We start from the raw sequence: 26,023 nt of genomic DNA, 5'->3' as shown, positions 1-26,023 counted from the left end.
AGAATGGTCTCACAAGACTCACTGTTGACGGCTCCTCTGGTCCACTGAAGGGGACCCATCCGCTCCGGATCTGAGCGACTTTGTCCTGCAGATATTCCCCAAACTCCTCTGCTCTGCCCTGCAAAGAGGCTTCCCGCGTCCTCTGTGATAAGAGGGAGCGGGTTACCCGAAACAGGGTGGCAGGGCGGTTATCGGCGGACGCAATAAGAGCGGCTAACTAGACCAGGATTAGAAATGGGGGAGTGAAGGGAGGAGGGAATCAGGGACATGCAGGGACATGCAGATAGTTTGATAATTTCTGCAAGTTGGATAATTGGCTGTGCTGGAAATACGATTGTAATGAACAGGGATGTGTTTGTGACATACTGTGGTTGAAGTCCATAGCTTTAGGAGAAATGAAAGCAGGGAGAAACTGGAAGGAATGTTAACATCAACACAAGGAGAGCAACAAACAACCAGTGAGTGAGAGACATGCTTGAACTAGATGCAATTTTAATAATAAACGAATTAATCTCTGTGGAGAATCCCAGGAGAAAGAAATTCACAACCAGACAAGCAGGGAAAAAGGGACTGGACCAGAACAGGGTTTGTGCTAGAACAGTGATGGCGAACCTTTTATCCACTGAGTGCCCAAACTGCATGTATGCATACCCAAGGTGAAAATGTGTGCTTGCATGGATTCATGCATACGCAAACATGCACATGCATGTGCAGGCATGTGCATATGCACAGCAGAGACCCAAAGATCAGCTGGTCAGTGGGAGGCGGAAAAACACAGGCAGCACAGCAAGAGGTAAGGTCTTTTTCTTTTGTGAACTTCTGTTTCGTCATTTGCAGGAAACAGAAGCTCATGAAAGAAGCGCCATGGAGATCCGACATGGGGCGACGGCGAGCATGCCAGCAGAGAGGGCTCTATGCTCTCTGCCATAGGTTCACCATCACAGTGCTAGGGTATTGTTTTCATCCGAGAAGGAATGAACTACAGGCTACAGGACACTGCATCCTTGAACTGCCTAGAACTGACTGAATGAGAAATGGGTAGCTACCTGCCATGGTACAAAAGTCTTAGAATCCATAGAATATAATTAATGACATGACATGAGCCTCCTGGAACAATAGTCAAAACCAGATTTCAGTATCTGATCATACTTAAGGGAAGGAACATCAGACTGTCCTTTTGGTGCAAGGAAGGATATGACCTCATTTTAGCACGAATGACAAAAGTCTTTGGAGCCCCTGAAAGTGTAGATTTCTGAAGAAATTTCAGTAAATAGGTGGCATTTGAAGATGTACTTGCAATGAAGACTTCAGGAGTAACTGCTCTTAAATGAATGTGCTAAATATCCCTCTGGTTTTTTCCCTCTCAAATCTCCCTGATACTTTATGCCAGTAAATTTGCTACGATGTATTTGCTTAAAATATACACTTAGAACAAAATTATGTCTTTTATGTGTTACACTGTGTATTATAGAAATGGATTCAGTTCCTGTATAGAATTTGCAAATGAACACTCTGAACAGAATTTCAGAAGCAGAAGTTTTAGATACAGTTGAGTGAAAGAATGGAATTATATCGGCAGGAATTCATTTTAAAAATTGTGTTACAATTTCAGAACAAAGAATTAATAATATCAGCCATCAAATACAATAAGTAAAAGTCATGCCTTTATTTCCCACTGGCAACATGAACTAACTCTAGGAAACAAGAATGGATTTGAAAGTTTCACTGTTCCAAAACAGATTAATAAACCATATATCAAATCCACATAATGATGAGTCAGGGATTCGTGGCATGGATTTGTGCAATCTCCAACATATTTGCAAAGGGCACCACTTTAAGGAAACTTGTTTGTGTTATTTTCTTGATAGTTTTTAAAGAAAGCAAGAAAAGACTAACATTTTGATTAAAGTATTATTAAAGTATCTTCCAGGGCAGAAGCTGACATCCAATGTTATAAAATGTGGGTGACCAGGAATTGTGGGCTTGTTGCTATTTTATACATATTTGCTGATAATATATCTAGACAATATAACATTTCATGCCAAATTTATCAGTATCTGAGAACCACCAAACTTTATCCCTCTGTTTTTCCTCCTTCCTTACAGCCTGTAACTGCAACCTGCATGCCAGAAGGTGTCGTTTTAACATGGAACTCTACAAATTATCTGGTCGCAAGAGTGGGGGTGTTTGCCTTAATTGCCGACACAACACAGCTGGTCGTCACTGCCACTATTGTAAAGAAGGCTACTATCGGGATATGACCAAACCTATCACGCACAGGAAAGCATGCAAAGGTATGTGTATCATAAGACCAATGCCCAGGAAGAAAGAAAGAACAGAAGGAAACTGCAGGATTAGTCCTATCTTTTATCATCTGTGAGATCTACAAATGTTTTTCTTCCTGCAGCTAGCCTTCTGTTCCTAATGATAGATTATCTGGGCATCAATCTCAACATTCCCATTTCTTTATTTACAACAATCTCCTCCTCCATTCTATCTGCCTTATTTTTATGCATAATTGAATATTTACAAGCTCCAGTTGGGAATATGGAAATGGAAGAAAAGTGGAACATTAAGATCCCCTCTCACTTTTCCCCAAGCCTTTTTCTTGGTGGAAGAAAGTTGCTTACTGTCTCATTTCATTTACTGAGCTATAGGATAATTGGAAATACTGCTTTTTCTCCTCTATGGGATGTATATGATGTACAAACTTGTGCAATCCTCTCTAGACCACTCCTTCAGTTTTCCTCTTTTTTGTTCAATTGGTCACTTCTAAGTGAGATGGTTCAAATAAATAAAGTCAAACAAACAAACAAATAAATCAGTGTTTGGAAGATAGAAAATTTAGCAACACGTGAGAATGAGCTGTGAAAAGGGTTGCTAGAGAAAAAGAGGTCTGGGCAGTTTAATCCTGGAAGTGCCACTTGTCTGGTCCATGACCTGTGTCCAAGAAACTGTAAAGCTTTCCGGACTTAAAACAAAAAGATCAGAAGTCTGTTTTGTTCAACTTGTCCCAGCTTATCAGCCTTCTTTCCTCTTCTTTCCCCCTTCAAACACACAAGCACAGACACACACATATAAATGTTGAATGGCTTGGAGCAGCTATTCAGAACATGTGTGACTTGTCAAGTAAAAACAAAGACATGGAAAAAGGGACCTCAGACCCTGAAAGAAGAAAGACAAAGGTGTGAATGGATTGTTGAGGTTATTCAGATCAGCAAATGGGCCTCTTACATCAAAAACAGGAGTTTGCCTTCCCTCCCCTTTGCACAGGTGTGCATACCAGCAAACACTAGGGTTCATTCACTAGGCTTAGTCATTGAGAGGACAAAAGGTGCTCTGCCAGTGTACACAGAAATCTACATACACAAGGAGAAATATTAAATCGTTACTATAAAACTTTGTTCTGGCGGGGGAACCCAATTTAAACCATCCAATGCAGATTATGGAGAAACACCAAAAAAGCATTTAAAATCAGGGAGTAATTTGATGTAAGAATCTAATATTGCAGTGCTGTTGTAACTTCACTAAACACTCCCTTAAATGAATGATCGTAAGTTGAAAGCTGCCAGTACCACACACTCGCTTCATATCTGGTGAAAGAAAAACACTGTAGACTTTAAAAATTATTGCATCAATACAAAAAAAAAAGTATTTCACTGTCCGTTCATCAAATGTCTTATTGTCATCATGCTTAATGACTAGACACTAAGCATCCAGTGTGAATTTCTTAGAAGAATAGATTATCAGACATAGCATATATTATAGGCAAGAAAATGACCACTTGAAGTGGATATGAGTATATTTCATTGCTGTCATATCAACCAAACCATCACAAAAAATGCGCTGACTATGAAATAATGAATACCTGCCTATGCCTGAAATTGCCTTTCAATCCTGTACTAGGCAGAAGGGTGGGTTAGATCAGGGTTTCTAAACTTTTTGCCATCATTCTTCCGTTTAGTATATTCTTAATATACATGCCTTCCTTAAAAACTCACACACCAAAATGAACACAATGAAATGAAACACTGAGAAAGATGGATTTATTGAAACAGTGTTACATTAAAGGGTTCTTCACACCTTCAACCCTGGACTAGATGGTCCTCAATGTCCTTTCCCAACCTTAAAATCTATAGCTCTGAGAAATCAGAAATTCTGTCAGTCAGGCTTTTAAAGTGCCAATCCTTGCATCGTTTTAGTCTGTATATCTGCTTTCACTGCCTCTCCATTGTGGACTCTCTTGGGGAAAATTCTTCAAGCTTGAATGCATTGCTACCTCTATTTAAAAGCATATTGTTTTCTATCCTAACTGCAAATTAATACAAGGGTGAAAGGGGAGAAGGAGCAGAGGCCTGGCAGAAAGAGTGAGGTAAAGTGATTTGCATGTGGTGACTGTGAACCAGGAAACAGCAAGCAAGACATCCATTGTCCATTCAGACCTTCTTGGAGATCTCTCTGCCCCAGAACTTTGAGTAGAGATGCTGCTTTCCAGCCTCAAATATGATAGCTGGAATGTTGAAGCCTAAAAGTGAAGTTGAGAGTCTCATGCAATTGACAAGCTGAATTTGGAAAACCTCTGGCATAATTACCGTCTTGTATTATGATCCTATTTATGCTGCCCGGGCTCTTACGGTTTGGGCAGGGCCTTGCATTTCGGTGTAGAGTGTGTCCGTGGGAGGCAACTATATTGTGAGCCCCTTTCATTCATCTGGTAGAAAGGAAACATGCCCTGCTAATGTGGGCCACTCAGAACTGCCTGAACCTTTTGAATCAACTGGGATTTTTCAGCTGCAGAAGGCTGGGGGTGGGGAGAGAGAAACAGCCACACTAGGCTGAATGTGGGCACTGAGGGGGGAAGGGGAAGAAAAGGCTGCTTGACATCATGGCTTGGCAGCTTTGAGTCCTCAAGAGCAAGGCAGTTCAGAGAGACCAAAGGAATTCAAGCCTGCGGATGGAGGAAAACCACTTTGACACAACAGACTGGATATTTTTCATGCTGCTCAGCCTTCCTGAAGGGGGTAAAATGCTCCTTGGTAAACTGTTGGCAGAGCAGCGATGCACTGAGCAGATATGTTTGGTAATAAGGCTGACACTTAATTTAAGGCTGAGTCCCAGACCAAGGAACAAAAGTTGCTCCCAACAAAAGAATGCGGGTTGCTTTCCTAATAAAAATGAGGGAGCAAGTAAGATGCAAAGAAAGAGAGGAGGGGGAGGTAATGTTTCTTTTTTTTGAATGCAACAATCTATGAGAATCTCTCCATTATCCCATGTTAGATAATGTGGGCCTTGAAAATGCAGAGTTCATTGTGTAGTAGAATGTCAGCAACAAATAAGTAAATAAATAAACTGCTATTCTAAGGGAATTATTGTGCATATCTGCCATCAACTACTACATAGATTAATAGTTATTTGAATGGGATTCGACAATCTTCCCATTTTGCAGGGATTTATTAATATTATTGGAGTTACATTTAAATACTTTTTTTTTTCCACCAAGGGAGTGTAGCTTAGATTTGGCTTGTATTTATTACACTGGAAATCAGCTTAGGTTCAAAAAGCCTTTTTCTGCTCCAAAGAGCTTGAATAGTGATGCGTTCATTGTTGGCCATGGGTCTTGTTGAACAGCTAGCTGCAAAGGACAGTGGATAGCTTCAGAAGTCACACTTTTTGTGTGTAAGAGCCACACCCCCACTGTCCTTATATAGGGCTTACTAATAATACTTTTCTCCAAGCCAAGGTTTCTTGGATTTAATATTCAACCCTACCCAAGAGGTGAAATAAACTTTCAGTTAGAAAGAAACCAGCAAAGACATTTCAAGGAAGGAAACCAGAAGTTCACTTCCTTATTTTTCTAACTAGTGTGTTAAAGTTCTAAAAAACTATGAGGAAAATTCCACTTACGGCGCAGCTGAAAATTTTGGGGACGCTTCTGAATGTTCAATATTTTTAATTACCTTAAAGCAGTGCAGCTTTGGATAATTTTCCTCAATAGATACTGTAAATGATCAAATATGTTTTTACTTGTTTCTGTAATTGGGGTTTCTTTATTTATTTTAGGACTTGTAGGGAGATCATGTTTTAGATCATATTTATGCAGAAATATTGAACATTCATAAGGATTCACAAACATTCCAACACCACTGAATCTATTATTTGATGTGGAGGCAAATATTCTGAGAACATCACATTTCTTTTAGTGTGAAGGAAGACTTGAAAATATGGGCAAATAAATTTCTGTATTTTTATTTCCTGGAACTGAAGTTTGTACAATGATGCTTTGCTTTTGCAGCCCATAGACCTCTAGTTTCTATATCCTCTATTTTATACATTCTCAGTAAAATAAATTATATAGGTGAAAAAATAATAATCTAGAACTGTTCAGCAAGCTCCATGTTGAAACTTACAAAGCAGTGGGCTGGTTCACACAGAACAATCAACTTCAATGTGGTTTGCTCTTTTCTGCCATAGTGTGATGTGTAAACCCACCCATTATGGTTTGGCACGATATGTAAACCAAGCCACAGCATTTGTTCAACAATTCTAATTAAAAATCCTGGTTTGTCTTACCCACTAGGTTTAACATCAGAGTATTTGATTTCTAGACAATTTTATAAAGCACCGTGACTAAACAATTAAATGTTCTTAGTCATAAGCCCCCATATTCTTTGCTATGTTACTTTTTTCTCTTTTGTCTTCCTCTTTGTGTTAGAGCCTTGCTTTAAAACAATATAAATGATGTTTAAGTGATCTTCACATAAATGGATGAAATATTTCCTACACAATATATTTATTGAAAACTGGGACTCCTCGATATTTTAGTTTTCCATATGCAGAAACTGAATCTCTGGCATCACATTCTATGTTTTACCACCCTCCCCAATTTTAATGAAGCTGCCTAGAAGGTACTTGGTCTCATTTTCAGCTTGTGCTTCTACACTACTACCTAAATTGCATTATTTCCTTCAGGTTTTTTTTAATACATCTTCTGGCACTCCAAGTAAGCTTCTGGAGCAAAAAAGTACATGACTGTTAGAAAATCACAAATCCCTGGGTAAAAACCATCTTAAACTCAGCTCTGTTCAAAATGTATAAAAACCAAAAGTCCAAGACATTTGGCCAGAACTGCCCTTTTGTTTCCTTGAAGCATAAGGAATAACTTTTAAGAAATTACACTGAATGTATTGGATGACTTGCACAATATTTGTTTCATTACAAGGGACTTATTGAGATTAATTTGTTGAATAAAATTATTCTTTTCTAACCCCCTTACTTTCCCCTTCAAAGTCCTCAAGAAGACGATAAACCTTTTAAATGTTGTATTGAATTTCACTTATCTTATCCTGTTCCTTGGAAACATTTATGAAAAATGCTCAATGTTAAACAGCAAAGTACAAGCTAGGTCAGCCAGGCAATTAGCGCAACATGCTTGAGCACTAAAAGTTGCCCTCATGTTCAGTGAATCCAAATGCTACATAAAGAGAGTCTCTGTGTGACTCACTCTATAACGCTAATTTGTTTCTATGCAGATGGCCATCCATGATCAAATGAAGATCGCTGGTGCTGAGGATTAGATGACTGGCAGAACACAGATTGTGTGATCTGCACAACTTTCTCCAATCCAATGCTCCCCCAAAATAGAGGCAGTTATGGAGGAGAAAAGGGAAATAACAAAAACTGCATTGTGATGTCACAACTCAAGCTCTATCACTTATATGCTCTTGCGATATCACAATACAAATATAAAAAAAGTAGAGCTTGCAGTCATGTCACATCAGCTGTTTTGTTATTTTGACATCATCATGATTAGGAATAGATGTTTTTGCCCAGAGATTTTGAACTGCAAGTCTCATAATATCCCAGCTAGCGTAACTGGAAAAAAATTCAATTTGTTAATCTAGCCCTTGGTACTGTTTCATCCAAACTTTGTCATTCCCATCATAACTCTAACATGGAAGATTAGATTTTTTACATGGTCAAATTCTTTTGAATGAAATATGTCAGAACTCTGACAAATACTAACTAGTGTTATGAGATGCACCAAGTGAAGATGAGAATGGTGAACATTTCTTTCTTTTCATCCTTGAGGGTTATGAAGTTTTTAATAGATTTTTTGTTAAAAAAAAGTAATCCTGCAATTGCTTAACTTTTTATTATTTAATTCACATTAATTTATGCAATAATTTGCATAGAAGTAGTGTTGACAACCAGGTGTCCCCTATTGCTTTTGTTTCATCTCTTAGTGCTGGCTGTTTAGAAAGAATTTTACTAAAACAGATTTCTGGAAAACTATTAACCATTTCCATGATTTCTCTATTTATACATATTAATTCTCATTGTAGCAGATAATTACCACAAAGCTGGGCTTTCCAGAAGTATGGTTGGAATGAAGTTCATTTTATGAAATTAACCCACTTATTATGCTTTCCATGAGCTTTATACCATGATCCATCCTATGTAGCAGAAAATGCTCCTCCATAAGACTTGATTCTTTCAACCATTATGTCCTGCTTCATTTGCACGTGCATTTAATACATTTGCTGAGATATTTTACTTGCTGCTTTATGAAATGAAAAGCAATATCTACTAAGCAAGCATGCAACAAATTTCATCATTCTTGTCTTTACGTTATGAATGTATGTGGGTTGCTTGTAAATAACTGGAGTTCTACCCATCGATTTTAACATGCAAGATGTACTAAACTGCTTTCCCTCAGTCTTGTGCATTCCATTGACATTCCATGATACTTATTACTCGTGACATTATTTCTGAAGGAGCAATGGATTTAGGGCTGATAACATGGATGAAGATGGACATATCTACTCAGAAGTAAACTCCATTGAACTCAGTAGAACCTACCCCAAACAAAAATATCTTGCGTGTTACTGATAGGTAAATTTCATCTTGAGAAGTATACTAAACTCTAAAGTCATATAATTTTTAGTAGTTTATAAAAACATGAAAACAGAGGTCAGGCTTTAAAAACTTCTTAAATTCATCACAAATAAATTGGCCTATGGGTCCTTAAAAAAATTCAGTCCAATCCATGATAAGTGGAAAATAATTGTTCAATAAGCAAGATCTATTTAATTTGAATGGCTTAAAATAAATGCTTTAAATCAATCAGTCAATTTGTAGAAAATAAAAAGGCACCATAATTGATGAGGTAAATAGTTTAAAAGCAAGCAATACTCCTCAGTCCTAATAAAATAATTATTGATATTGTTCCATTTATGAATTTTAAGAAAGATTATCTTAAGCTATGGAAAATTTTCTTATCATTTACTTGAAAATGTCTTAGATTCTACTATGTTTTTCTAAACAAAATTTTAGCAGTCTTCTCCGATTCTCTGCCATATGGAAAACCCCATACCAAAACAAATTAAAAACTTCTGGTAGACTAGCGAGCACAATGTCTCTCGTCCTGCACATAGCAAGAAAAGCCACACAACAGGAAAAGAGATGACAGATTGAGTAGGGGTATCACATAAAGTGGTGAGGTTGGGATCATGCCAAGGCCTTCCAGGGCACAGTTTGACAGTAAAAAGAGGCAAGTTGCCATGTGCTACTGGGTGGTCAAATTAAGAAATGAAATGCCAGCAGTTCAGGAAGGCATTTTGGTGAGAGAAAAGTGGTAGGAATAAAGACCCATAAATTAGCACAAGAAAGAGTGATACAACTCATTGGGCAGCTAGTGCTGTGATTAAAGAATGATTGAAAACTCATGTTCTCACTGTGCCAGCCCTGTAATTACTAAAGAGTTCCAGGTTGGATCATAATACTTGCAGGGTATCTCAGCACCTACACTATATTATTTTCACTACGTATGTTATGTTTGGTTTCGAGTATATCATATTTTTCGGAGTATAAAATGCACCTTTTCCCCCTTAAAAGAGTGTAGAAATGTTGATGCATCTTATACACCGAATACAGCCATTTTTGGCTTCCTGAAGCCCTGCTCCTGTATCCCATTTTTGTGAAAAAGTGGCTGTTTTTCACCAAAATGGGCATGTTTTTGGCTTTCCCCATCCCCCAGAAGCACTCTGCAGGCTTCAGTAGCGCTGGTGGAAGAGGAAAATGCCCCCATTTTGGTGGAAAACAGTGGCATTTTTGTCTTACCCAGCCCTGCTGAAGCCTGCAGAGTGTTTCTGGGAGCTGGGGAAGACAACTTTTTTTTTCTTACATACCACTTCGAAATCTTGATGCGTCTTATACACTGGTGCGTCTTATAGTCCAAATATGGTATATCAAATTCTCCATTATGGTCTTTTCACCATAACATCACCAACTCATCAAAGTATTATCCTCATATGTAGAGTTTTTTTTAAAATGATAGTTGATGGATGTGATATTCAGAGATAACCGTGTTAGATTCAGTGGATGAGAGGCATGATTAAGAATTAAGCAGCAAAAGAGATAGATAGATAGATAGATAGATAGATAGATAGATAGATAGATGGATGGATGGATGGATGGATGGATGGATGGATGGATGGATGGATGGATGGATGGATGCATGCATGCATGCATGCATGCATGGATGCATGGATGGATGCATGGATGGATGGATAGATAGATGGATAGATAGATAGATGGATGGATGGATGGATGGATAGATAGATAGATAGATAGATAGATAGATAGATAGATAGATAGATAGATGATAGATAGAACTTGATAAAGTCAGTCTAATAAATAAAGCACCTTCATTTGACAAATATTTTAAAAGATTTCATTATTACATGGGATTTAAGACTGGAACTTGGGAAATTTCCCATGCAGATATTATTAAGCATGTGACACAGTTCCTACTTTTTCTCCCTGTCCTTACCGGCTGTACGTCTTCTGTTCCCAAATCACTGAATGGCAAATAATACAACTGAATTCAGGATATCAGTGAAAATCATTCTTGATCTTGCATCTCAGTTGAAACTCTCCGGAAGAGAAAAATATCTGACTATGAGCAAGCACAGACATAGCACTTCTGTGCTCTTCTTAAAGCAGTCCCAGGCTTCTGTTTGAATCGGGGGAAGGGGAGTTGATTTTGCCTTAAGGGATCCTTTCACTGAAGTCAATATGACTCTTAAAGCACAGATGCCACGGAGACCCATGGCTAGATCAGAATAGACATGACATAGTATTACTCCATCTGAAAATTTAAGAGACTGTTATAAACCAAAGTTCCATGTATGAACAGAATAGGTATTGAACTGGAACTGCCTTTCTGAAGGTAAATCAAACATAGAAACAATTGCTGTTTATCAGAATTACCTCAAAATAAATAATCATCTTTCTTTTTTTAAAAAAAAAAGAATATATTGTGGGGAAGTTAGTATTTGTCAAGAATTGAACCTAACCATATATTTTTTTTGGGGGGGGGATATGTTTTTTATAATATATTAATTCCCAGGTCATAGATGAATGCAAAATGACCCTATTAAACATAGTTCACCTCTTGTGTCACTCACTGCCTCTTCATAAATGGATAACAGACCTGTTGCCAAATAAATTAATTGTGTAACTAATGTTAAACTGAAGAGTTTCTGCTTCTAGTACAGTGTTTCTCAACCTTGGCAACTTGAAGATGTCTGGACTTCAACTGCCAGAATTCCCCAGCCAGCGAATGTACTAGTATCACCTTGTTCTTGGATGCCCTCTACGGCAACAGAAATTAATGGATGCATTGTGACACATCTGTTTGTAATAATCGTAGTATTATTTTTGAGGCAAATTTGGTTTATTTTTTTAAAAGTACACAACTGATGGTTGAAATGTGGTCTTAGACTAATACGATTTTTACTTTTGTCTTGTTGTGTGCCAAAAAAACAGGTTATAAAATGAGAGAAATGCCCCCTTTCTGTTTCTTCTTAAACGAAACGATGATTTGCTTTAATTTCTTCCACTCTTTTTCTCAATGTAGAGCTTCCTGAGGCAGCATCTCTCCTGCTGCGGCCAATATGTGGAACTGCTTCTTTAAGCCTCTTTGATTAATTTCAACTCTGATATTTGCCAGGCTACTGATACTAATGTAATCCTATTGGAAGAGAGCTTCTTCCAGGTTTAGCAAAATTGGTGTAAAACTGTAACGCACCCTGGGAAAAGACTTCCAGGCTTTTGATGAAAAAATGATGAATGATATGAACCATGAATGCACTCATGTTCCATTTGCCAATGTAAACCAAGTGGGGAGCAGTGGAATTTAACATATGGAAAAGGCAGTAAGCTGGATAAACTTTAAATTTGGAAGGGCAATCTTGCTTGTAAATTTTAGGTCCCAAGATTCTCTGCCAAAAGTTAAGCTTCAGCAATGGATCATTGCTCAGCTTGCTCATCCTGTGCCAAATGTAGCAAGATCTGAAATCCCCTTCGTGAAACAAAATAATATCAGGCCCTCAGTGTTTTGATTGCTCAGTGTTTTATCACTAATGTTTTGAAGGAACTTTTGAAATAATTATACAACTGTTGCTCAGGATAGGATCTGCAAGATCCACAGTGTCCCTGATAGAGATTGTTGCCTAGCCTTTGTTTATACTGTATACATGAAGTAGAAGATCACAACATCACAAGATTGCCTGTTATGTAGGTGAACAACTCTTAGCCAAACCATGTTTTCTCCCAATGTCTAAATAAAATCTGATCCTTGCTTCCCTCTGCTCCCGCTTTTAGTCATACACTTTAGAGCAATAAATAATTCTGTTTCATTTTCTGGAATAAATTGTTAACACCATTACTTTTTTTTTCTTTTAAAGCTCTTTTAACTGCTTGTCTTTCTTCCTTTTTTCTGGGAATGTTCTTTGATCGATATATACAAAAAAACCTCTACTGATTTTAGAATAATAGAGCATTCAAAGTACTGTTCACAGTATCATAAAACAAAACTCAAATATTATATTTAACTAATAATAAAATTAATAGTCATGGTGACAAAAGAAATAGAACATTTCTGAAATGCACTTTCAGAAGATCAATTCATATAATCAAGCATCAACTTATAATCAATGTCATGATCACTTTAAGATCTGGAAGAAATTCCTTTCCTGCCAAATCAAAATAATCTGGATCAAAATTAATAAGACAGGTACAGTTAAAATGATGTTAACTCAATTAGTAAACATGCTGTGTTTCAGGTTATTATGTTAGTACGTAGTGTGTTTCAGTCATTTCTGCCACTGGCTGTGTTTTAAACAGTTGCCTTACAATGCTTCTTCGAACCACAAAGAAGCTGCAATCTTTGCTAATTTAAAGCTTTCCTTGCTTTACATCAGACACTTTGATTCTTTGTATATAAGACCAGTGCTTCTCTTTCTCACAACCCCCTCCTTTGCCACCCTGCATCCTTGGTTTATTTGCTTGAAGGAAGGAAATCTTGATTTCAATATAAACCCTTGAAAGAAAAAGAATCACTTATGAACTTCTGCAACAGAGGGTTTAAACTGAGCACTTTCTTAAAAATTCAGTAAGTTTACAAGACATTAGAATAAAGTCATGTTGATGCCAAAATCCCTCCTTGTTGCAAAAGGCTGAGGGTTCTACATAAGGCAATGGTTTCTCGTGTTCCATCCAAGTTACATCTAATTTAATTTTATGTCAAGATCAACCAGTTGCTTTTGAGACCTTTAACTCTTTGGGTGTTGTTGCTCTGTGGTGGACAGTTTCTTGTTCAACAGATTTCCCCTCCTGTCTCTAAAAACTTTGGTTTCTTTCTATAAAGGATGAGAGGCAATAATAGAATCAATCCCTGCCTGCTATTAAATTTACAGCTGTCTTTCCCAGCATTGCTGACTAAAAGTTAGAAATAAACTTAGGGTTAAAAAGAACTTTAAACAAACAAAGAGAAGTAGTAGTTGTTTGTCAAATGAACATTTGTTGGTTCTGCATGGTAAAGTCCATTTTACCATGTAAAATTCCCAGGTCCCTTTAATGCAAGCCTTTGTACAAAATTATCTCTGTATCATGATTGTTGCCCCTTTTTGTTACATTGTAACCTTAAGAAAATTATCAAGTGAACTCATTAGACTGGCAATTCACTAAGCACAAACCATAGTGGGGCTTAGATCCACGATTATGCCCACCATTTTCGATCCCTTGGTTCTCCTGTTATAGAAATCTAAATATGTTTCTAGCATGCCTGAGGACTTTCAATATATATTTGTGCATTAAGATCAGTGGTTGAAAGAAATTGTAACATACCGTACATCCTTTTTTAAATGCTTTTTTGGTAAATTGAATTGACCAGTTTGCCTTTGAAAAAGCATATTGCAATATGTTCTAAAATTGTTAATGGAAAACAAATATATTTGCAAATAAATCATTGATATTCTTACTCTCTGATTTGATTCCTAATATCTAATTTAAAAAAAATCCCTCCTGGATGATGTCATTCTAAATGTTTTTTCCTCCCTAAAGTTCATCTTTGATTCCTCTATTGTCACTATTTACTAGAAAGTAACAGGGCCATCACCAGCTATCAAATCCTATTTTCCTTCATACCTACAAGAACTTCGGTTACACTAAGTCAAAAATTTTGACATTTTTATAATAATAATAATAATAAATTTGGATTTATTAGCCGCTCCCTTTCCAAGTAGGACTCGGGGCGGCGTACAATGGAGCATAAAACATAAAAAATATATAACAACACCAAACGTACATACATACACAACACACATACATACACGGAGGAGGAAACAAATTACATCAATAGACAGTTAAAAATCAGCTTTAAAATACCCCAATTGTAAAAACCCAAAAAATTAATATTTAAGGACAATTTAAAAAACAGTTTGGAGGAATGGGAAAATTACGATTGCGATTGAGCCAGGCCGGATAATTGAAAGAGGTGGGTCTTCAGCTGTACACGGAAGGAGCGGAGATCGGAAGTAATCCTGATGTCGCGGGGGAGGTCATTCCACAGGGCTGGGCCCATCACAGAGAAGGCTCTGCTCCTGGGTGTCGCCCCCCGACACTGTTTGGCGGACGGCACCCGGAGAAGTCCCTCTCTGTGTGCGCGAATTGGTCGTAGGGATGTGTGGGGCAGGATGCGATCCTGCATATAACTAGGCCCTGTGCCATGGAGCGCTTTAAAGATCATAATCAAAACCTTGAAACGCACTCGGTAGACCACAGGCAGCCAGTGCAGCTCGCGCAGGAGAGGTGTTACAGGGGAGTATCTAGTCCTCCCCATAATCACCCGCGCGGCCGCGTTCTGGACCAACTGTAGTCTCCGAGTGCATCTCAAGGGAAGCCCCATGTAGAGAGCATTGCAGTAATCCAGGCGAGACGTCACTAGCGCATGGGTGACTGTGCGTAGGGCATCCCGGTCCAATAAGGGGCGCAATTGGCGCATCAGGCGGACCTGATGGAACGCCCCCCTTGCCACGGCTGTTACATGGTTGTCCATGGACAGCCGGGCATCCAGGAGGACGCCCAAATTGCGCACCTGTTCCATGGGGGCTAGTTGGACGCCCCCGATGGCCAGAGATGGAAGCACCTGGTTGAACCGGGAGGCCGGAAGCCACAGCCACTCCGTCTTGGAAGGGTTGAGTTTTAGTCGGTTGCCATCCATCCAGACCCGTACGGCCTCCAGACACCGGGACATCATTTCGACGGCCTCATTGGGGTGGTTCGGAGTGGAAATGTATAGCTGAGTGTCATCAGCATACAGATGATATCCCACTCCAAAACCACGGATGATCTCGCCCAGCGGTTTCATATATGTGTTGAACAGGAGAGGCGAGAGCACCGATCCCTGTGGCACTCCACATGTGAGTGGCCTCCGGGTCGAACTCTGCTCCCCTGTCAACACACGTTGCGTCCGACCAGAGAGGTAGGAGCCAAACCACCGTAAAACGGTGCCCCTGACTCCCAGCCCCTTTTGCCCTTTCATTCTGATGATGAATGCATTGCAATACAATGTGATACATTGATTTCTCTGCATATATTCAATCAACTCACAAGATCAGACTACCTTCATTCAAATTTCTTGCATCCTTCCCCTTTCTCTTATTATAGACATACAACATATCCAAGTGGCAATAAGACTTGGTTGCCATCCTTAGTCATACCTGTGCCACATACCTTTCTAAAGGTAAGGTCAATGCAGGTCATTTTGGCCATTATGCCACAAGCACAACCAAATTTCAAATGTACTCATGTTCTTCTATGCAGTCTTGGGTCTCTAATCTAGGGTTACTTTGCACGCCATCGTACTTCTGCTTGCATTCCACCAATTTATCCTTTGATATTATGTGATATCTCAATATTCACTGACGTAAATATTCAGGTGTCTTTTCTGCATAGATAGATGTGGACATAATAGCTACTACTGAGAACAATTACATGTGTAGCTTGCAGGTTTCAGACACGGCTTGAAAAACAAATAAAGAGAAGCAGGTTCTTCTGTTCGTGTCTTATTTATGGTAGGATTATTCCTCTTTACTAATTTCGGCAAGATTGAGGAAAAGACTGTTTTTTTTTTAATATGAACAGTAAAAATAAAGACTGTGGGCATTGAATCTTGAGAAAGTAAATGTGAGTTCAAACATGTGTGTTAACATATATTAAGCATATTCACCCAGCAGTGGGTGGGTGTGGGTGTGGGTGTGCGCACGTGCGCTCATTCCACTTGGTTATTTGAAGAATGCAAGGAGAAGTACTGGTCAGACATTATTTATCTCTCAGATTTTCCGGGAAAGGTAGATTTTTAATATTGGATGAGAAATAATGTGCAATCAAGGTAAAGACTACAGGACTCTCTCTTCTCACCTAATATCCCTAGTTCTGGTAAATCAATCCTGGATGCCATTGGTTTTTGATAACACATGTTCTTTTTGGAAAATCCTTCTTTCCCTTCCAGTACCGTCCTCTGATCCTTTTGTTGTATGTTCCCCCCACAGCATGCGATTGCCATCCCGTGGGTGCAGCTGGAAAAACCTGTAATCAAACCACAGGGCAATGTCCCTGCAAAGATGGTGTGACGGGCATCACTTGTAATCGATGTGCCAAAGGCTACCAGCAAAGCAGATCTCCCATTGCCCCCTGCATAAGTAGGTGGATGCTCTTTTTGACATCTATACCATAACATAATTAATCCTGAGTCTGGTTTCTTTACTAACATCTAACTGGATAGACTCAGTTTTATTCAGACTGTGTTTGGCTACGCATACAGTACAGTATTCATGGGTGTTATTGGTATATACTGGGAACCCAGTAAAAGTGCAATTTTTCAGAGAGAGATCTGCGGCAACACACAGGGGAGAGCAAAGCCAATAGCAAAAAAAAAGACATGAATTTGGAAATCACACTGGATTTACTATAATTCAGATTCATTAAAAGTATAATGTGTGCAATAGCTGTGTTGTGATGTTTTACATTCACTTTGCATATAAATTTAGAGTGAGGTTATATATATATATTTGTGTTGTATTTGTGCTGATAAATAAATAAAGGGGCATACCAGAGGTTGTAACACAAATACATACATACATACATACATACATACATACATACATACATACATACATACATACATGTGTGTGTGTGTGTGTGTATGCATATATATATGTTTTTGTAGACATGAAATCAACTTTGAATGGGCCAGGTTAATCTCCAAAACAGAACACCTCAACAAGAGAATAATTATGGAAGCCATTGAAATAGAGAAACACCCCCACAACATGAATAAACGTGATGATACCTCCCGCCTACCAAACATCTGGAAACCAGCCCTAGCCAACAAACGAACACCACCCACCACCCAGGCCGTTACAATACAAAACAACAATGCACACACAGCCAGCACCAATCAGCACCAATCTACCAATCATGATACAACTACACAACCAATCATTCCACTTACTGAAACAAAGGGAAAAGACCCGAATACAACAAAACCAGCATACCTACACCCGTGAAAATCTACGAAAACATTATATATATATATATATATATATATATATATATATATATATATATATATATATATATGTGTGTGTGTGTGTGTGTGTGTGTGTGTGTGTGTGTGTGTGTGTGTGTGTGTTGTATTTGTACTGATAAATAAATAAAGGGAGACTAGGATAGATCTATTTCGAGCTAGATGAAGCCGAAGGACAGAAAGAGGGAGTGTGACCTTCCTCCCATATTTAGGCATACCAGGGGTTGTAACACAAATATATATATATATATATATATATATATATATATATATATATATATATATATATATATATATATATATGTGTGTGTGTGTGTGTGTGTGTGTGTGTGTGTGTGTGTGTGTGTGTGTGTGTGTGTGTGTGTGTGTGTGTGTGTGTGTGTGTGTGTGTATATGTATATATGTATATATCAGTGGTGGGTTCCTCCCGGATCGCACCGGATCGCGCGCGCTCCCTTTCAGCGCTCCACCTGGCTCGCGCGCTCCCTTTCAGCACTCCACCTGGCTTGCGCGCTCTCTTTCAGCGCTCCACCTGGCTTGCGCGCTCCCTTTCAGCGCTCCACCTGGCCTCGCGCTCCCTTCCGGCGCTGAAACCGGAAGTACAGTTTTGCCCGGCCCTGGCGAAGCAACGACGCCTTTCTGCGCTCCACCAGCTCGGCTGGGAACGGAGATGTTTCCTCAGCGGAGCGGGGCGCCTGAAAAGTCTTTTCAGGCGCTCCGCTCCGCTGAGGAAACATCTCCGTTCCCAGCCGAGCTGGTGGAGCGCAGAAAGGCGTCGTTGCTTCGCCAGGGGCGGGGCAAGACTGTACTTCCGGTTTCAGCGCCGGAAGGGAGCGCGAGGCCAGGTGGAGCGCTGAAAGAGAGCGCGCAAGCCAGGTGTAGCGCTGAAAGAGAGCGCGCAAGCCAGGTGGAGCGCTGAAAGGGAGCGCGCGCGATCCGGTGCGATCCAGCAGGAACCCACCACTGGTATATATGTATATATGTATATATGTATATATGTATATATGTATATATGTATATATGTATATATGTATATATGTATATATGTATATATGTATATATGTATATATGTATATATGTATATATGTATATATGTATATATGTATATATGTATATATGTATATATGTATATATGTATATATGTATATATGTATATATGTATATATGTATATATGTATATATGCATTTATTTATTTATCAGCACAATATATATATTTGTGTTACAACCCCTGGTATGCCTCCCTTTATAAATAAAGTCTCCCTTTATTTATTTATCAGCACAAATACAACACACACACACACACACATATATACATACATACATACATACATACACATACACATACACATACACATACACACAAACAAAAAATTGTAGCAAATTGTAAAACATAAAAATCTAGTCCTATGATAAAGTGATAGAGTGATAAAGCTAATGCAACTTTGTCTTTTTAAATTGGATTCTATTTACACTGGTATATTTCACATCAATCTCTCATCTTAATGGATATTTAGTAAAAGAACAATAATAGTAGCCCACAATTCTAATTCTGCAAAATCTCCTATTTCATGACTGACATGCATATAAACAATGAATCTGTCCTATCTTGCTTACACAATCACTTTAGTAAACAAATGATGTTGCTTCCAGATCTATATTACGAATGGAAGGGAGTTGATGACTAGCTATGAGGTAGTTATGACTTCAAGAGAGATGCATCCATGGATGTAGCTATGTGGTCTTCTGGGAATATCCTCCTTCAGTTTAGAGAATTCATTGATGCCCGAGGCTTCTCTTCATGTACACAGTTTACATGGTGCAAAGCCTGCAAAGAAAAATCCAGTTGTACCCCGCTCTTCACCTATCTTAAGATGCCACTTTTTGTTCTATATGCCATTCCATATAACTGAAAGTTAGGTTTCCGGAGAGTTGGGGCATCTTTTCCCAGGTGGAAGCTCAGAGTGACTTTGGTTCAATCGCTATTTCTGAGCCCAATTTACTGCATATAGTGATGGCTGACAGGAGAGGAGAAACCGCATGTGCCTCCTCAGCTGCCAGAGTTGCATTCATTTACATGTACAGGAGATAATAAAGCGATACATTTCGGAGTAACATGAAATGAAGCAAATCCTACGTGTGCACTTGACTTCAGATTGAGAGGTTGGGAATCCAACTGTTTTTAATCTCTTTATCAACATGGCTTCATCCAGTTGATGAAGATCATACTACTTACCAGTGGATGTTGTGTTCAAACCTTGGGAATTGTGTTCTCTTTTATATTTAGGTAAATATTGGTTGTTGCCATGAATGAGGGAAGAAGCTCCAGCAGCCAATTGATTATAGGAATGTAAAAAGCCCTCAAAAAACAAAAGTAGTTCTTATTAATCGTGCTGCATGTATACTAATTGCTGTAGAATAATGAAAGCATTCATTAATGTCATCGCCCCACCCTCCTTGCAACCGCTGCTACTGTAAACAGATTTATTGTGGTGAAATTCTTAACAATGTTTTACTTTGCTGTGTTGGTTTTTAAGAAATGTTGTTATAAAGAGCCAAGCTACATTTATAGCAACTTTGAAGAATAACAATGGAGCAGAAAACTTTTATATTGTGCCAGTACATTGTTTCCTTGGCTCTAATGCAGAAAAAAGAGAATATGGTTGAAAGAAACAAGTCTTTGCTAGAGACCCAAAACAAATTCTTAAGATGTAATTCTAATAAATGAAATTATGTATCCCAAAATATATTCCTGTATTATTGTTCAGATGGAGGTATGTAATACCACTGTTTTCCTGATGCTAAGCAGACATGGCTGCTGCCTAATTGAAGAAACAATAGTGTCATACACTCCTTGAATATTATTGATTAAATTTACTATCACCATTGTCAGACATAACTTGCTGAAAATATCTACAAGCACTTATAGTATTATGAGAAACAGACTATCATCAATATACTTTTGATATAAAGTTATCTGTGAATCTGAGAGCAGAATTAATAATAATACAAACAAATTCTAACTCCAGAGAGTAGAAAACTCATATAAGAACGCTACTGGAAAGAATGGAATAAGGATTTCAAACTATTTTTCCCCTTTGGGATTTATTGCTTTTAGCTGCAAAAGATTAACATAGTGAACTCTCTAATGGAGCAATTAATGTTATAGGCACTCCTTGTCAATTAAACATATCTTTAACTACAAATCTATTTTTAGTTTAGTACACCCAATGGTTGTAAAAACAGCATTGTTCTACTTATAGTTTTATTCATTCTAAAATGAGATAGGAAACAGAGACAGTTGGAGAATAAGATTTTATTGCTCTTTTAATAAAAACAAAATACATGCTGCAGATGCATACACTTTGTCTATAAACTCTATACTTCACCAGAAAGCAAAAGATATCTTAAATGCATATTATATTACTATGTGAAAGATAATCAGCATCTAGAAGTTACAATTATAGCCATTGGACATGAACCCAATCTCCCCTTTCATGTTGGAATGCTGATATTAACTTTACTGATAGAAAGATAGATAAAAGTCTCTCTTCAGAAAGACAGCTATTTTAAGTACTGTTGATTTTGTATGGAAAAGTGGAAATTAAAGAGAACAATTAGTCCCTGAATTACTGCTTCCCCATCAATGTAGAATATTCTTAGATCTGCCATGAAGGGGGAAAACAGTTTCAGTAATGGAACCTCTAAATTGTGTGAAGAATGGGCCGCAAATGCATAACACCAGTTTTTTGTTTTTGTTTTGAAATTCCTAGAAAAAGATATGATTTCCAGAAATACGAGTGTTGCTTTCAATTACTGAATTTGTGGGTATATATCAAGATTAGTATAGGTGTTGCTACTGTTTGCTATGATAGCTAGGTGGCAGCCTCTCCTGAATGTAATTTTGTGTAGATAGTGATTCCAAATTGTGGGGTAAGTTATTAGCTTCTCCATCTGTGTGTGGCCTAGGGATGATCTTGTCACCTCTCTGAAATGATGGTTTTTGCAGTCACCTATCTGCTAGTATAAAATTGCCCAATTCCTTAGCTAGAAAATAATACATTTCCCTATTTGTTTGTTCTTTTTTCTGTCCACTTTTTCTTTTTGCCCACAGAGATTCCTGTTGTTCCTCCTACCACTGTGGCCAGCAGCACAGAGAAGCCTGCAGGTATACTATTATCATTGTTATTTGATTTTTTTTCATTACTATTATTATATCACCATCACGATCATCATTAAATATCAAATTGAACGCTTAAATATTTAAATTGAATGCTTAAATTTAAAGGATATTGATATTGGTTTAACCTGAAGCGTGTGATATCTAAGCTTGTTTTGGATATTTAATAATTTGCTAAAAAAAATGCCTGCTTTCATGACCGTGTATGTTACTAAAGAATATAGTATTAGAATTAGAACAGAATAGAGCTGAAAGGGACCTTGAAAGTCTTCTAGTCCAGCATCCAACTCAAGCAGGAGAACTTATACCATTTCAGTAAATATGTAATACTATAGGTAATATAGTAAAAAATGTAATACTTATTATTTCCTAGAGTATGTAGATCTCTGGCCAGGGCCATCTCTATCTGATTTGGAAAGTATCAACTAATAAATAAAATATGGCAAACAATTTTTTTACAAAGCTCCCCAGAACCAGCCAGATCAGTTTAAAGCACCAAGTTTATCTACAAAAGCCTATATGTGATAATTTGGCTTTTGTTATAAGGTTGTTTACTATAAAGTAGCCAAGGAAAGAGAAGCAATTTATTAGCAAAGTCAGTGCAGATCACACAAGGCTAGTCTAACAATCTGCTGAGTTTCTTTTTATGTGACTCAGACATGTGGAATGAGTGTGTGCTTACTGTGATTTGAGCTATTGGAGTAGCAGTAGCATATAGCCTTTGTAAGTAGACATATTACCTACTGCTTGCAAACCTGGGTAACAGGATTGGAACTGCCAACCAATGTGCTGATTATGCTTTATAGAGGTTTCCCTCTGTCTCACTAATACCTTTCTTTGACATCATTATTTTACATCTCAAACTCCACATTCATTTCCCAGGCCAGAGAAATGGGAACATTCTATAGATAAGAGAACTTTTCCCATTATGAAGAGTTTAAAGTAGTAGGTAGACTAGTCCCATCTTATGAACCATGAGAAACAAAACATAAACATAAATAACCTACACAGATGATAATGGAGGTTTTTTTTAAGTGTCTTATTATCATAAAGAGATGACATTTTCAAGAGAATGATTGCTGCTGGGCAAGGAAAAATAACTCACTTGATCATTTTGTATAATCTTTGGAGCTACATCTCATTTCCTGCTGAATTTTGATCAAGTAACTTGTCACCTATATTATTCTTTGAGACTGAAGTCCAAACAATATGAAATGAATACAAACAATATGAAATGATGTAAAAAAAACCACCCTCCCTACATATTATAAGGTATAATACTAACATGTACCCCAAATCATCTCCTATTTTCTCCGTCATTCAGTCATTCTTGCAAATCCTATCTGCGTTTTGGGAGGGGGGATATTATAAAAAAAAAAAGCTTGCCCATTAAGTCCTATTTCAATTAAATTAACTTCAATGATGTAAAAGTATTGTTCCAAGTGAACAATACGGTGCATGAACCATGTTATGAAATCCAGCATGAGTTTCGTCCTGATGATATTCATGAATCTTCTATTTCATATTTTTAATGCAAGGTTTTTTTTTGTGACAAGTCTTTTTTGCTCTTACATTAATATAAGGTTAGCATTGTTTAAAAAGCTAGTGTGGATACTTTGGTCAATCGGTGTGGAAATATTAACTGGAAACTGTTCAGTGTTGTGGAGTTAAGTTATATTAGCATGTTCCTAATATTTCCCACAAAGTTAGGAGTAGATTGTCATGAGATATGATCTATTTCATCTTGTCTTTACAGTGCCTCATTTCCAATAGCAATGCAATTATGCAAATGCATTAACCGATCAGAGCTGGGCAGGACAAAAGGCTAGAGAAGGGAATATTTTTGTTTTGCCTAGAGATTGACTGAATTTGGACTCTCTTTCCTAATTTTGTTCAAATCATATGTATTCAGTCTGTACATGAATGGAGAACTTCGGTCTTTTTTTTTTTTTTTTGTAAAAGTCCTACTAAATTTGTAAAAATAAAAACCTGGGAGAAATGTATTTTTTTTACTTTTAAAAGGTCAAAAGTGAAGATTAAGCTTAGTTTTAGAATTAAAAATGAAAAGACTAGTCCTAGTTTTATTTCATAACTCTTTGGCTATTGTTATCCTCTTTGATTATACATTCTTAAAGGGATGGGAGATTAGTAATCCTAATGCCACAATAAGCAACCATAATAGTTACTGTAACTGGCAAAAATTAGGAAAGAGATAGATTATTTGTCCTCCTTTCCAAGGGATAGTAGATTCTGCTTGAAAAAGTTAATCTGTAAGATTAGTTACTATTTTTTAAAGAAGAGATAGCTTATAGATGTGTTCAATGATTTTATATTTTTCTGCAAATGATGATATTGTAGTAAGACTACAGAATCATGGTGGAGTTGAAAGGGACCAAAAGAATCCTCTAGATCAGTGTTTCTCAAACTTGGCGACTTTAAGTCCTGTGGACTTCAACTCCCAGAATCCCCCAGCCAGCATAGCTGGCTGGGGAATTCTGGGAGTTGAAGTCCACAGGACTTAAAGTCGCCAAGTTTGAGAAACACTGCTCTAGATCAACTCTTTGCAATGTGCAGAAAACCAATTAATTTGAATCCAACTTATTTTAAAAAATCTCCAGAACTGGAGAATGCACACCACATGATCTTACCATCAGAAGTTTTTTTCTTAATATTTAAACAAAAGCTAGGTAATTGTAACCGTACTTGTTATTTATTATCTTAGGCTCTGTGGGAATGAAAAATCACATCTGGCTATTTTCTGTTTGGTATATATTTATGGAAGTGAACTCATCTCAAGTTCCTTCAGCCTGTCTTCACAGGGCATGTACTCAAATCCTTGTATAATCTTTGTTATCCACTTATCATGTTTCTAGTCTGAATATTTTTTGGGTGAGATGCACATGTGGGATCTCACTGTACAAAGTACAGGGGAATGACACATATTTGAGGCAGTTTGAATCCAGAATTGCATTGGAACCTTTCTAGAACCTATTTCATATCACTTCCCATATTTAGCTTGAGATCAATGATCAATCCAAATCCTTCTCTGAAGTATTTTTCTTAGTTTTGTTTTCTTCCCTAAATGTAATACTTCACATTGTTCCCTGTTAGAAGATATCTTGTTGTTACAGCCTAGTATTTTAACCTATCTGGATTAGGTTGATATCTTGAGCCCTTCCAATTTCATATAATGTTAACATGTGATAAGCAACCCATCATGAAATAAGCAACTATAACAACAACAACAACAACAATAATAATAATAATAATAATAATAATAATAATAATAATAATAATAATAATAATAATAATAATAATAATAATAATACCTGAAAACTACAGACCAATAACATGCTTGCCAACAACCTTTAAATTACTCACAGGCATTATTGCAGATTACATTATGGATAATTTGGAAACAAACAACATCTTGCCAGTAGAGCAAAAAGGCAATAAAAGAAGGAGCAGGGGTACAAAAGATCAGCTCCTGATTGATAAAATGATATTAGAAAATTGTAAGAAAAGAAAAACGAACTTGAATATAGTCTGGATTGATTATAAAAAAGCATTCGACTCATTGCCACATAGTTGGATCATAAAATGCTTAGAAACAACTGGCATTAGTAAAAATATTACATCCTTCACTGAAAAGGCGATGAAACAATGGAGAACTGAGTTGGCAGTAGGGAATGAGAACTTGGTTAATATCAAGCGAGGAATTTTCCAGGCTGATTCACTTTCACCTCTTCTCTTCATCATCGCGATGATCCCACTATCAGTAATCTTTAAAAAAATGAAATTAGGCTACCAAACAGCCAAAGAAGCTGAAAAAATTTCACATTTATTATATATGGATGATTTGAAACTCTATGGAAAGTCAGAAATAGAAATCCAATCACTGACAAACACAGTC

General features: G+C 37.5%; 1 protein-coding gene across 2 annotated transcripts in view; it reads left to right on the top strand.

Moving 5' to 3' along the window:
* The window catches only part of NTN1 (netrin 1), a 148,178-nt gene that overhangs the window by 77,844 nt on the left and 44,311 nt on the right, over window positions 1–26,023 (top strand). For both annotated transcript variants that reach the window (XM_081939817.1, XM_081939816.1), the window contains exons 3-5: window positions 2,106–2,294; window positions 16,896–17,045; window positions 22,045–22,098. In XM_081939817.1, the coding sequence (XP_081795943.1) occupies window positions 2,106–2,294; window positions 16,896–17,045; window positions 22,045–22,098 (393 nt within the window). The remainder of the gene's footprint in view (window positions 1–2,105; window positions 2,295–16,895; window positions 17,046–22,044; window positions 22,099–26,023) is intronic.

The sequence above is a fragment of the Natrix helvetica genome (genome assembly GCF_964273705.1).
Source record: "Natrix helvetica genome assembly, chromosome: 1".
Classification (NCBI taxonomy): Eukaryota; Metazoa; Chordata; class Lepidosauria; order Squamata; family Natricidae; genus Natrix; species Natrix helvetica.
This window is presented reverse-complemented; position numbering and strand designations above follow the sequence as displayed.